Here is a 13,603-nt window from a genome sequence, read left to right as displayed (position 1 = left end):
AGGAGGTACAGGATGGACACTGCTTTGCGCCACTGGTAAACGTTAATCACAGTGCCCACAACGGCTGTCACGACACAGTGGGATCCTTAAGCAAGTAACAAAAAGCCCAGCCGACACTGGGTTAAACACGAGTTTATTTTTCTCATAACAAGAAGCTGGTAAGTAGGGCCCCAGAGGGAGCAGCCCCGCAGGCCCTTCCATCTCGGTTATGTCCGGGATGTGCCCCTGCACCCCATCCTCACTCTTCCAAAAGCCCCAGACTCAAGCAGGTAAGGGAGCCCTGCCTCCACAAACCGCCACCACTCACCCCCAAGGGGCCTCGTCTTAGGCCTCACTGGCCAGGTCAGGGTCACAGTGGTCAGACGTCGACTCTGCAGAGTGGTCAGAGGAGACCACGAGTCACCACCCCCTCTCGATCCAGAGCCAAGCCGGTGTGGTGGCCTCCCCGCTCCACCTACTCGAGGCCAACCAGATAGGAATGTGTCAGTTTCAAGAAACCAGCTAAGAGAAGGGAGGCCTGGTGGAGAGCCCCGCCCCTCTTTGCGCCTCCCCTCCCCAGCATCCGGGAGGGGCGGGGTCGTGGGAGGGAGCTGGATAAAGTGTCTGGTGCTGAGCAGGCCGCCTCGCCCAGCACGGTTAAGAGTCCGCACATTCCTCCTCCTCCTCCTCCTCCTCCTCCTCCTCCGGCAGGATTTCCAGGCTGCTGTCAGGCTGCGGGACTGTGTCCGCGGGGGGCGGCGGAGCCGGTGGGGCGCGGGTGGGCGACAGCGGCAGTGGGGAGGCAGGTGGCGATGGGCTCTGGGGCTCTGCGGGAGGCGCCAGGCCTAGGATCTCCTGCACGTTGTGGGGCAGCTCCTGGCGGGTTGGCGGGTAGGGAGCGAGAAGTCAGAGGTTTGCTGGGGGTTGGGGGGCTATCGGGAGGGGTCAGGGACTCACCCGGCAGGCGGTCAGCTGCCGGTAGAGGGCCTCGGCCCGCGTCAGCACGTCCTCCACGCTCAGCTTCATGGTCAGCTCGTTGATGTGCTGCGGGCGGGGGTGGGTCAGGCCTGCCTGCCTGCAAGCACCCAGCCACCACCGCCCCAGCACCTACTCTGTGCCTCGTGCTGGGGTACAACTGAGGGAAGACAGACCGGGCTGGCCCTCTTGGGGCTCACAGTGGAGCTGGGGGATCAGGAGAGGTCATGTTCTCTCCGGCTGCTTGCCAGGTGCAGTATTCAAGGAAGAAAAAGGGCACCGAGCCCCACTGCCGCGGCCCCGCCCCACATTAATGCACTGGGGCAGGGGCAGGTGGCCCACTCATGCATGGGCCACATGCTCTGTGAGGACACTGCAGGAAGCCAGGGATAATGGGGTAGGAGACAGACAGACCCCGTCTCCTGGCCACCGTGCTCACAGCTTAGCCATTCATACTTTCCACAATCCTATTTTGAGTACCTACTACCGAAAGGTACTGTGGCACAGGGGCAGGGCCAGCCTCCACGGAGTTCACACCCAGGTGATGTGTCTTCTCCACACAGGTCAGGATGGGCAGGGGGAGGGAGGGGACTGGGAGGGAGCCAGGGTCTCACCTTGAGGATCTCATTGGACCCGAAGCCTGAAAGCATGAGGGTGTCCCGCTCCATGTCCAGGATGGCGCAGGCCACCAGCAGGTGCAGATTGGGGCCAGGGAGCCCCGTCCACAGCACCTAGCAGTGCCCAGGGGAGGGGTCACTGCAAAGCCTCTGCCTCAGGTCCCACCCAGGTCTGCCCCACGCCCTGCCCACCTCCCACCAACCTCCCTGCCCCATCCACTGGCAGTACAGCCAATCCATTTCTCCTTCTCGGCCCTCCCACCCCAACTGGCTGGCTCACCTCCCACAGCCGAAGGACATCCGGGAAGGGGAATTCCCTCTTGAACCAGATAAGCAGCCACCGGAAGCAAAAGCAGAGAGAGCCAGAGTCCTGGGAGTCTAGGGGAGGACAGCGGTGGGAGGGGCGGCACTCAGCTGAGAGCAAGCTCAGAATCAACTCCAATCCCGCTCTAATTCACAGGGCGCCCGGGGGTCGGACTGGACTCTAAGAAGTCACCCTGGCTGTAAGAACCCACACGAGTCTACACAAGTGGAGGGACAGCTTCAGAGCGGGGACAGGGACGCTCAGCGCCAGCAGGAACCTTCCCATCCTGCCATCCGGGCTCCAGATGAGGTGAGCTAGCCCCGTGGTCTCTGCTCTCATGTGCAAGGGAGGCAGTAAGACCAGTCCACTCAGGGAAAAAATCTATTCAACATCCAAAGCTGGGGGAGGTGTGAGGAAACTGGCCCTCGTGTACACTGCTAGCAAAAACGTAAGCTGGTAGAACTTTCTGGGAAAGCAGTGATGAAGACAAATGTTTCAAAAGATGTAAAAATATGTACTGCACTGGATACAATATCAGTTCTTGGAATTTAACCTAAAAAACTAATCCACGAATATAGATTCATCACGGTGAAAAACTACAAATAACCTAAAAGTCCAGCAGGTCAGGTTAAATCTATTCTTATACATCATTAAGATGGACAGAACACCATGTAGTCGATAAGACTGATGATGTAGGGCTTCCCTGGTGGCTCAGTGGTTGGGAACCTGCCTGTCAATGCAGGGGACACGCCAGGGGACACGGGTTCGAGCCCTGGTCCAGAAAGATCCCACATGCCGCGGAACAACTAAGCCCATGCACCACAACTACTGAGCCTGCACTCTAGAGCCCACATGCCACAACTACTGAACCCGCGTGCCACAACTACTGAAGCCCACGCACCTAGAGCCTGTGCTCTGCAACAAAAGAAGCAATGAGAAGCCCGCACACCACAATGAAGAGTAGCCCCCAGGGGCTTCCCTGGTGGCGCAGTGGTTGAGAATCTGCCTGCCAGTGCAGGAGACACAGGTTCGAGCCCTGGTCTGGGAAGATCCCACATGCCACGGAGCAACTGGACCCGTGAGCCACAGCTACTGAGCCTGTGCGTCTGGAGCCTGTGCTCCGCAACAAGAGAGGCCGCGACAGTGAGAGGCTGCGCACCGCGATGAGTGGCCCCCGCTTGCCACAACTACAGAAAGCTCTCGCACAGAAACGAAGACCCAACACAGCCAAAAAATCAATCAATCAATTTTAAAAAAACTGTTAAAAAAAAAAGAGTACCCCCATTCGCCACAACTAGAGAAAGCCCGCGCACAGCAACGAAGACCCAACACAGCCAAAAATAAAAAATAAATAAATTAGTTTATCAACATCTGCATTCAAAAAAATAGTACGAGCAACAGCAACTTTAACTTTCTTTTCTTTACATGAATTCCCTGCATTTTTTATATCGAACAAGCAATGCAGTCAAATTTAAAAGCCGAAATGCAGCAGTCCCCGCCCCAGCAGCCCAGAGAACCAGTTTCCAATCCAGGCTCAGGGGTGACTGGAGATGAGAGCTGGTTGGAGATGAGGAGTGTGAGGAGCTGCGCCCAGGTCCTTCGTCTGAAAAGTCTGACAGCACACGAAGGAGCCACCTCAGCAGGCAGCAGGGGCGCGTTTGGCAGGGGTAGGGGGCCCACGTCTGCATTTGTTGAGGTTTTGCTCCAAACCGCAGTCTTGCTTTTACATATCAATTCTGGGTTCTGTGGGGATGTTTCTCTTGTTTGCACCACGTCCAAACATCCTGGACATTGTCTGTGGCCACCCCCAGAGACTCTGCAGCAAGGTGTGTGGGCCCACCATCATCCCCTGCCTACCCGCCGAGACACGTACCCAGGAAGTCGCAGAGCGGAGGGTCCAGCACCCTCAAGAGGAGCAGGAGTTGCCCGAGTTGCCGCTTCATCGTCTCCTGACTCTCCTCAAAGTTCCCATGCTGTGGGAGGGAGGGCCACGTGAGGAGCCAGACCCCAGCTTTTGAGGGGGCCTGTCTCCCAGCCCTGCCGAGCCTCACCACGAGCTCCATGAAGCCACAGAAACACCAGAAGGCATCCACCTCGTTCTGAGTGACGTAGAGGATCGGGGAGAGAAGGTCACTCATGCCCTGGACGTAGCCTGGGGGGACATGGGGTCAGGGCCCAGCCGAGGCCTGCAGCGTGCTCCCCCCACAAGGCCAGCCCCAAGCAACTGCCCCCGGGCTGTGCCGCACCAAGGTCAAAGTGGTACATGCAGTAGGTAAGGAGGATGTCATTCAGCAGGCCCAGCCCCGGGTTCTCGGGGCCCTCGTAGAATTTGTTGTTCCTATCGGTGCGGCTCACATCTCTCTCTGTGGGGACAGGGGGCAAAGCGCAAAGGCGTGAAAGGTGAGCCCTGTCCCTGCCGGCCGGCCGCCAGCACACCTAGGCAGGTGTGGGTCATCCAGAAACCATCTTGAACGCTCTCACGTGAGGTGCCGTGCTTCACGCTCACCAGCTCGCCACACTCTCCCAGCAACTGACAGTTACTAAACCATCAACAGATGGGGAGACTGAGGCCCAGGGAGGTAGAATCACTTGCCAAGATCTCACAGTGAGTAGGTGGTAGATTTGAACCCACGGAGCCTGGCTCCCCTCCCGTGCTCCCCCATCCCCGACCCCAGGGCCACTCACCCCTGCTCACCCCTGTCTCACTCCCCTCCATCCCTACAGATGGCCTTGCTCCTGCTCTTAGGGAGACAGGGGGCTCCCTCGGGCCCCTCCCGGCTGTTTCTGGTCTCACCATCCCACCCTTGCCCCCCACCAACCAATGAGGCTGCGGTATCCGCGCAGCAGTGAGTTCCTCCGCTCCTGCTCCGGGCTCACAGATTTCCACTGCAGCTTCATTCGGAAATACTCGTCCCTGAGGGGAGCAGAGGGGGTGACATGTAGGGACACCCCCCGCCGCCTCATCCTACAGGGCTCAGCCTAGCTCACCGCCCCTGTGCTTCCCCTTCCCCACATCTCTCATGACACACAACACCCTTGTGGGGTTTTTTTGTTGTTGTTCAAAGTCTGTCACCCCCATTGGACAGAGAGTAGCAGGGACAGGGACCGGGACACACGGCAGAGGCACAAGATATACCAGGAACGACGAGAGGTGGCCCCATGGGGTTAGGAAGCCCGCTGCAAAGCGGTGACCACTGAAACAGCACGGCGCCAGAATGAAAACGGCATCGGGGATGGGCTCTGGGCCCTACAGGGGCAGGGCCTGGCCCACTGCCTCTGTCCCCGCTGTGCTCAGGTCGATGGCCCGTCTGTGCACGCGTAGCGCGCCGGTGCCGGGCCGCCCACTGGGATATGCTGTTGATCAAAAACCTCCAGTCGACTCAGGAGGCCAGAGGCTGGAGCGCAGCAGGGCAGGAGCCACGGCGTCTCACTCACGTTTTCTTGCGCACGTGGGCCTTGTGCTCCTCGGCTGAGCCCTCCCAGCTCAGGTACCCGAGGAGGAACTTCCAGGCCTCGCGTCGCAGGCTGGGGCTCAGACCCTGGAGGGCAGAGGGCAGCTCAGACGGGCCTCCCCTTGGCTGCCCACCGACCCTGCCCACCCGCTCGGCTCCTCACCCCTGAGAAGATGCGGGCTTTCAGCTCAGGGACCTGCTGCAGGCGGCCCTCAGGGCCCATGCGGCGGGCCCACTCCTCCTCCGTGACCGGAGGCGCCCGCTCCACAGCCGGCCTCGGCCCTAGCTCCACCTGGGGGACACAGGACGAGTGAGCCCAGGGCCTCGGCCCAACAGCGCTCCCCAGCCCACCGTGGGCCACTCTGAGTCAGCTCAGAGCCCTTCTAAGCTGCACGGACGGACAGAACGTTTGGGGCAGGAAGCATCTCCTTGGCTGGGTCAGTGAAAAAGTCACCCCCCAAGTCAGGAAAGCCCCCCAGTAATAGTAGGCACCAGGTGCACAGGCTACAAGCACCTTCCACCAAGTCACTCATGATACCCGATGAGGGTGGTGCTGTTATTATCCCCATCTCACTGGGGAAACAAGAGGCCCAGGGAAATGCAGTCCCATGCCCACGGTGACCGCCAAAGAGCAGCAGCATCCACCCTGATACTCACACAGGAAATGACCTCAAACCCGGGCTCAGGTTCGTCATCGGGGGCTGGAGGCAGGTCAGGGGAGGCCCCCTCCTGGTGCGGCTGCAGGGCTCCCCGGAAGAAGTTGGTCACACGGGAGAAACTGCTGAAGGTGGTGGAGTAGGGGTCCTGGAAGAAGCGCTGGGGACAGGGCCGAGGGGCGGTCACTGTCCACCCTCCCTGCCTGGCCTGCACGGCCCGCCCTTCCCTGCCCACACCGGCCAGCCTGGCGCTGGGGACTCACAGACACCACGTTGGAGCTGTCCTGGTCAAACAGCTGGAGGTGGTGGAAGGAGTTGGAGAGGGCCGAGGAGTCATGGGGGAAGACAAGGTAGAGGCGGGAGTCCTGCGGGGAGCTGTGGGCAGGGCATCTGGGTGACACACAGGCAGGGTGCCCACTTTTTTCTTTTTTTCTCAGTGTCCCGACTGCCCATGGGGAATCCCTCATCTCAGGCCTGAGACCCCAGCTGGACCCCAGGGATGGCAGAGGCCCCAGGGCTGGTCAACGAGGGCCTTCCACCTCCCTGGCCAGGGTGACTGACTCAGGGACAGGCCAACGAGAAGCAGCCCCAAGATGCTGCTGGAATGTGGGAAAGAGGTGCTTTCTACCCACCGGGGCCCCCAGAGAATGACAGCAAACTCAGAAAGAAAAAGAGCAACTCTTTCTGCACTCTGGGACCCGGGTCCCACCTGATGTCAAACTGCCCTTTGATGTTGCAGTTACACGCGCCACTCAAGTCTCTATTTCCTGCCTTTAAATCAGTCTGGGTTGTATTACTTTCACAGCCCTGAGGGAGTCAGGCTGCATCCCTGGAGGGGTGAGGCCTGGGACAAGGCTCACCTGGCCAACAGCAGGTAACGGCTGAGGACACGGAGCAGGGCGCGGGTGCCCCCGCGGTGGAAGTGCAGGGCGGGCAGGGAGCCTCCGGCCTGCGTGACCAGGACCAGGTATGCCCAGCTGAGGCCCGGCTTGGAACGGCGGATGGACTTGAGCTCCCCCAGACTCACGGAGAAGGCCCAGGATCCCCGGGGGGAGCTGGGCTCTGCACCTAGGGGGACAGCAGCGTCGGGAGCAGGTGGGGGTCGGGAGGCGGGGGCGTGTGGAGTCAGAGGTGGCTCAGGCATCTCCTGAGAGCCCACTGCGAGCCAGCCCCAGGCCCTCTGGGAAAGGAACCCAGTAAAACTGGAGGGGAGCCTGGGGGATGCCTGCCTGCCCCCAAATCTCCCCAGGCTCCCCACGTCTGTCCCCTGCCCGCCCCAACCCTGCCAGTCTCACCTCTGACCCTCTCTTCACTCTAGACCCCTCTCAAGCCACAGCAAAAAGGCTGTGGTTTCCTAAACACACCCAGTGCCCCACACCTCTGGCCTTACCCCCGCTGCTCTCTCTGCAGGGAGAGAAAACTCTCAAGCATCCTTCAGAGCTAGGCTGTGGCACCACCTCTTCCTGGAAGACTTCTCTGCCCCCTAGGGGGTTAGATACCTCCTCTGGTGCCCCCAGCACCCTGTGCGACTCCAGGATGGCCCGAATTACCCTGTCACCCTGCAACCGTCACCGCCACAGCCTGGAAAATTCCATGGGCAGGACTTACGTGGACGTGCCCACAGCCAATCAGGGAGCCCGGCCTGATGAGCAAGGCTGCAAACCTCAGAGACGCTGGCCACACTGAACCGGGGCTGGGGACCGCCCTGCACCCCCCACCCACTCTCCTGGGACTGGAGGCCACTGTGGGTGGCCATCTTGACTGTGGGCAGCACAGCCCACGGAGCCATGACCACTGAGGGTAAGTCGTGTCTCCGCCTGCCCCCCCCCCAGGGGCAACAGCTTAGTCTACCTCTCGTGGGTTCTGAGTGGCGGTGCCGTGGCCGCACGGTGCTGATGACGGCCCAGTCGGGTTCATAGCCGGGGTCAAAGGTTGGTTCCTCCTCAGAGGTGCAGGAGTCTCCCCCACTGGTGTCCTTGGGGGAAGACAGGAAAACAGACTGAGGGACTGTGGATTCAGTGTTTCCAGATCTGAGCCTCGAGGCCACCCTGGGAGGTAGCCCCATTGAACAAAGAGGGAAACTGAGGCACAAAGAGGGCACAGCACTTGCTCTCAGGGTCGGTCACCCAATGCAGCCAGGGAATGGGCCAGGACTTGAAGCCAAGTCTCACGGTGGCTGTAACCAAAGCATCCCCACATAAAAAGCAGACAGCTAGGTAGGGGTTGGGGTGCTTTGCAGTCAGACTGCCAGAGGTCGCTGTGCTTAAAATAAGTAGGTAGGAGTTACTAGAGTAACTCAAATCAGGACCAAATCAGATATGACTTCACACCCACTAGAATGGCTAGAATAAAAAAAGAGGCCATAGCAAGTGTTGGTGAGGATGTGGAGAAACTGGAACCTCTTACACTGCTGGTAGAATTGTAAGATGGTGCAGCCACTGTAGAAAACAGTCTGGCAGGTCCTCAAAAGGTTAAACGTGGAATTACCATATGACCCAGCAATTCTGCTCCTAGGTATACACCCCAGAGAAATAAACATGAACTCCCACACAAAGACCTACACATGAACGTTCACAGCAGCATTATTCGTGACTGTCAAGAAGTGGAAACAACCCACTGTCCATCAAACTGATGAATTAACAAAATGGGTAGATCCATACAATAGAATTTTATTCAGCAATAAAAAGGAAGGACGTTCCGATAGATGCTACAATATGGATGAACCTTGAAAGCAACTTAAATAAAATAAGCCAGTCACGAAGAACCACATAGAGTATGATTTCATTTATATGAAATATCCAGAAAAGGCAAATTTATAGAGACAGAAAGCAGGTTAGTGGTTGCCAGGAGCTGCAGGAGGGGAGTACAGGTACAGGGTTTCTTTCAGGGATGACGAAATGTTCCAGAATCACACAGTGGTGATGGTTGCAAATGTGTGTGAATACTAAAAACCACTGAATTACGCACTTTGACAATTTTAAGTTTTCATAAAGCTTGAATTTTTTTGAGTCTGATGGTAAGTGAATTCTATCTGAATAAAATAAGAAAATAGCTGGCTCGTATTGTTATGAAAATAACATGAAGTGCCCAGCATGGGGCCAGCTGGTGGCTGCTTTTATTGACATGAGCTCAGGGGCCTGTTGGGCAGATTCAGGGAAACCATGCAGAGCAGGGCCATGCTGAGGGTCAGAGTGCAGTAAAAGCCAATGATGCTGGCCATGAGCCATGGAGGAGGGCAGGGAGGGGACAAAATGTGTGAGGATTGCAGCAACTGTGAGAGAATTCACAGCTCATGTGTCTTCTTCCTCTATGGGAAAGGCTAGAAAGGTAAAACATTTCCCAGGCTCCCCTGAAGTTGCGTTCCAGGCACAAGAGCCTACCAGTCAGATGCACTCAGATCTACAAAGTGGAAATTGGATAAGGGCAACTTCCTGCCACTCTGGCTGGTGTTTGGCTGACAAGGAAAAAGGAGGAGTCTTATCTCTGTCTTCATCTTCCTGCACACAGAGCGGTAACTGGGGCAGCAGTGGGGCCGATTAGCAGCTCTGATGGTAGTATTCTCGAACTTGACAACTCCAATGACAGTCCCATTCCCTACAGCCCTGCCCTCACTGGATCGCAGCTCCCCTGGCAGGTCAGTTCTGCAGTGTCAGTCCTATTCCTCTAGCTTTTGTAAAAATTCTATAAGCCTCCACGTCTTTGCATTTAACCCCTTGCTGCTTAAAGTAACTGGAGTGTTTTGTGACTCTTGCAGTAAAACCCTGCATGATTAGAAGGACTCAGACTGTGGGTCTACCCAACAGCCATTTCTGCTGGATATTCCAGACTGACAAGCCACTCCCACAACAGAAGCTGAAATATCCCAATATCCACTTTCCCAGCCTTCCCTGCATTTCTGAATGGCCTAGGGACCCAACTCTGGCCAGTGGAAGCTGAGGGTACATCCGCGGGGAGTTTGAAGAAGGGAATTCCTGATAAAAAGGCACCTACAGGAGTGAACACCCTATTCAGGTTAGCCTCTATGTGCTGTCAAGGGAGGACATGGTGTTTGGAACTGTGGCAGCCAACCAGGGCCATGAAAGGAAGACCAAGGAATGGCAGGGACACCTGTCCACAAGCTGCCAAACCAGCCCCTGGCAAAGCCATCTGTGCCCTCCCTGTTTTGTGACACGAACAATTTGATAATTTTGCCAGTGTTTACACAAAATAATGATAATTAGTGTGCTGTCTGTCAAATGTTTGCAGCTCTCCACCCCTCGGGCATACAGTAGGATTACAGCTCATTGAACTCTACTGGCTGAGTGGAGACATGCAACTCGTTCTGGCCAAACGGCTGGGATATATCACTTCCAAGATGGACTGTTTAACTGCCAGGGAAAAACTTCTAGAGATCCCTTTCCCTCTGCCACAAGGAATGAGACCTTTAAGATGCTGGCTGCTCTAGCAGCATGCTTCCTTGAATAATCATGATGAGCACAGCTCTTTTGCCAACCTGAGATACACATATAGAGTGAACAAAAACAGTTAAAAAGGCTGGAGCTCCAGCAGCCCTTCTGGACCAGAAGGCAGCCTTAAGGACAGATGCCACATGTTGAGGATTACAGAGCAAAGTTGGAAGGAAGCTGAGTCATTGATAACATATGAACCTATACTGCTGACTTCTGGGCTTTGTAAAAAGAGAGAAATGAGCTGTTATCTTGTTTAGGTCGCTGGTATTCCTGTTTCTATTACATACAACCAAATGCAACTCCTAACTGACGCAAAGCTTTCTGGAAAACCTCGTTTTTACTGATAAAAAGGACAGATATGATTGGTACCCTGCTGGCCCCTTTTTCCTGCCTTAAAAGGCAGATGCAATGGCTGCAGCTGAAGTGGTCATTTAAACACCACTAGAGCAAGCACAGTAGGCTCTCAGCAATCCAAGCCTTGATGTCACTAACCAAGGACAGCAGCCTCATACCTTTTGGAGTCTTGTGAGGTAAAAGAAACAAACTTGTTTGCTCACTGTGTTGTCAGCTCAGTTTTGTGTTCCTTGGAGCTGAATGTATCCTGAATTTATATGTGTCCTTCCCATTGATGCCCGTCTCAGTGGGTTTCTGTTATTTGAAAATAAGAGCGCCAAGGAGGACAGCAATATTCTCAAGAAAGGCACTCAGACTGCCTGTGAGGTTGGTGAAAATGCAAAATCCTGGTTGCTGCTACTTCAACTTCTATAGGGGAGGAATCTCCATTTGAAACCCCATGGCCCCAGCTGAGGCTTCATCCTCTCTTCCTGGCCCGTCACACTGGCCTCCTCCCCGACCTCCCAGCCCCCAATCTCCCTCCACCTGGTCCTTCCGTCCATCTCCCACATGACCCCACAGATGGAGCTTTCCATACCCATACCTTTCCCCTCCCAAGGCTAACCTTGGCCCCCAGGACAGGGTCCAAGCTTCTCAGCCTGGCATTTCAGGCCCAACCATCTTTCCAGCAAAACCCTCTACAGAGACATCCCACGTTCCGTTCTGCCCTGAAACACCCTTCTTCCTTCTGTCCCTGAAATATATTGTTTTCTGGGTTTTTTTTTGGCCATGCTGTGTGGCATGTGGGATCTTAGTTCCCCAACCAGGGATTGAACCCATGCCCCATGCAGTAGAAGCGCAGAGTCTTAACCACTAGACCACCAGGGAAGTCCCCGCTGAAATATATTCTTGCCTGCTTCTCATCTTTAGAGTCCTAGCCCAAATGTCTGCTCCCCAGAAGGGGACGTGCTCTGGAGTCAGTATGTCTGGGTTCAAATCCAAGTTCCAGTACTTCCTAGCTTTTCTGACCTCAGGAGAGGATGAGAGGATGAGGTTTCCTCTCATCGTGCCTCAATTTCTCAAAAACAGAATGAGGGGTGAGGGAGGACTTAGGTAGTGTCTGGGTTGGATTCATCTCTGGGTCCCAGCACCGTCCAGCACAAGGGCCTGACAAGGAGACATCTGGAAATGAGAAGGGCGAGGTCTTGCACCCGGGGAAGGAAGGAATCCTGGCGAAGTGGATGAGTAGCCTCTGTCAGGTCTTGTTCCCTCTCTGGACACGATGGCAAGACTGCCCAAGAAAAAATGCCACACTCCGTCAAGTCCTTATGGGCTGAGAGCCCATGGAACCTGAATCCACAGGCTGAGTTGTCCTCTTGCACCCTGGCAGAGCTCTCCCAAGAAGCAAAGGGGGTGAGGAGGCAGGCAGCTACCCCCATGGCCACAAATCTCATAGTGTCTACCTTCTTTCCGTGAATGGACATCTTCAGCCCCATTTCACAGAGAAGACGAAAGTGAGGGACAGAGAGAACTTAGGTCCCAACCAGGACCACACATGCTCCTAGGGTAGGTCTGGAATTGTATTCAAGTCCTTCAAGTGCTTTCCACTGCCCCGACCTAGAAAAAAAGCAAGTGGAGAAAGGGGAAGCAAAGGTAGCCTACCTTCTTGGAGAAGAAGATTTGGGTGGAATCTCCAGCCTCCTCTACAGGAGCCCAGTGCAGCAGGACGTCATTGTCCTGAGGGAAAAAAGGAGGGGTTGGGAGTGCTTCCCTCCAAACTCCCCAAACCATATTTCCAAACTTCCTCCCAGTTCTGGACCCTCAGCCTTAGAAAGCCACCTCTCCTTCCTAACCTCCCGTTGCTGACCTCCACACTATACTCCTACAGACGCCGCATCCCTCCCGCTCTAGGCCTGCCCGAGCCCTGCTCTCTCCCGGTCTACCTTCTCCACAACACGGATGACGCCGGCGATGAGGGAGTCCGGGTCTTGGTGCTTCTTGGCACTGGTGTGCAGGTACACGCCTCCTTTCTCAAATACCACCTAAGAACGGGAACCATTGAGGGGCGGGGCCCAAGCGTGGGAAGACACTCAGGGGGCGGGGCTCAAAAGAGAGCCAATGGGAGCAGACCCGGGGGAGGAGCTATTCACCTTGGGGGCGGGGCCCAGGGTACTTTACCTAGGGGATGGGGCCCGGAGTGAAGCCTGTATAGCGCCAGGCTTCTCTGGCACTCCGGAGGATGGGGAGGGGAGAAAGGGGGAGTGCATTCCAAACTGGGCGAGCCCCAGGGGGCGGGGCTAAACGATATGGGTCTCCCTAGGGCAGGGGAAGGAAGGGTGACAGCGTGTTTATTAAGGGAATGGTATGCTTGTTAAGGAGGTGCTGGGCTCCCAAAGTCCCTGCAAGTCCTGAGAAAGAAGCAGACCACCGGAGGGCGGCGTTTCGCATAGACGGAAGCAAAAGAACGCGTCTTCAGTGCTTACCCTGTAACCGGCGCCCTCCATAGCCGCGGCCGAGACCTCACTGCCCCGGCTCCCTCCTTTTCCGGGTCAGCGTGCTGTCACATCCGGATAGGAGACTCCCCTCAAGCGCAGACAGTGGTGGCGTCCCCGTGTGTTCTAGAATAGGAATGGGTGTAACCATTTTTCAGAATGGGGTGGTTAAACTTGAACCACGAGGTTTCAAGTCACGTCACAGACGCTAAAGGTGGAACGGCCAGTGCGCAGGCGCAGCGAAACAGTCCTAACGAAGAAGTAAACAAGGGGGCGGGTCCAAGAGCTCCACCCCCTCGCTCAAACTGTCTTGGAAAGGCCTACTCCTTTCTCCATATTGTGTACTG

General features: G+C 56.1%; 1 protein-coding gene and 1 long non-coding RNA gene across 2 annotated transcripts; one reads left to right on the top strand and one right to left on the bottom strand.

Moving 5' to 3' along the window:
- Window positions 1-112: 112 nt before the first annotated feature.
- Window positions 113-13,419, bottom strand: TBC1D17 (TBC1 domain family member 17). Its single transcript, XM_029213498.1, has 17 exons — window positions 13,248-13,419; window positions 12,708-12,806; window positions 12,427-12,501; window positions 7,835-7,958; window positions 6,844-7,051; window positions 6,247-6,358; window positions 5,985-6,143; window positions 5,491-5,619; window positions 5,311-5,414; window positions 4,695-4,789; window positions 4,122-4,238; window positions 3,927-4,027; window positions 3,749-3,848; window positions 1,852-1,949; window positions 1,569-1,685; window positions 937-1,023; window positions 113-855 (listed from the first exon to the last, which is right to left on the bottom strand). The coding sequence occupies exons 1-17, from the start codon at window positions 13,266-13,268 to the stop codon at window positions 637-639; spliced, it is 1,965 nt and encodes a 654-aa protein (XP_029069331.1). The 5' UTR covers window positions 13,269-13,419; the 3' UTR covers window positions 113-636.
- LOC114890004 lies at window positions 7,967-10,554 on the top strand. The gene is made up of 2 exons (XR_003792193.1): window positions 7,967-9,617; window positions 9,738-10,554. It is a non-coding gene; the product is annotated as an uncharacterized LOC114890004 (long non-coding RNA).
- Window positions 13,420-13,603: the final 184 nt, after the last annotated feature.

The sequence above is a fragment of the Monodon monoceros genome, unplaced genomic scaffold (genome assembly GCF_005190385.1).
Source record: "Monodon monoceros isolate NGI ecotype Baffin Bay Population unplaced genomic scaffold, NGI_Narwhal_1 Super_Scaffold_10, whole genome shotgun sequence".
Classification (NCBI taxonomy): Eukaryota; Metazoa; Chordata; class Mammalia; order Artiodactyla; family Monodontidae; genus Monodon; species Monodon monoceros.
The sequence above is the reverse complement of the archived record's forward strand: the minus strand, read 5'-3'. Positions and strand labels throughout refer to the sequence as shown.

Bases quoted from the DNA above. Each gene is read 5' to 3' on its own strand.
- TBC1D17 (XM_029213498.1), bottom strand. From the start codon at position 13,268: ATGGAGGGCGCCGGTTACAGG. The intron at 4,028-4,121 runs GTGCGGCACAGC...ATGTCCCCCCAG, and splicing joins CATGTACCACTTTGACCTTG to GCTACGTCCAGGGCATGAGT. The intron at 1,686-1,851 runs GTGAGCCAGCCA...GGGCACTGCTAG, and splicing joins ATGTCCTTCGGCTGTGGGAG to GTGCTGTGGACGGGGCTCCC.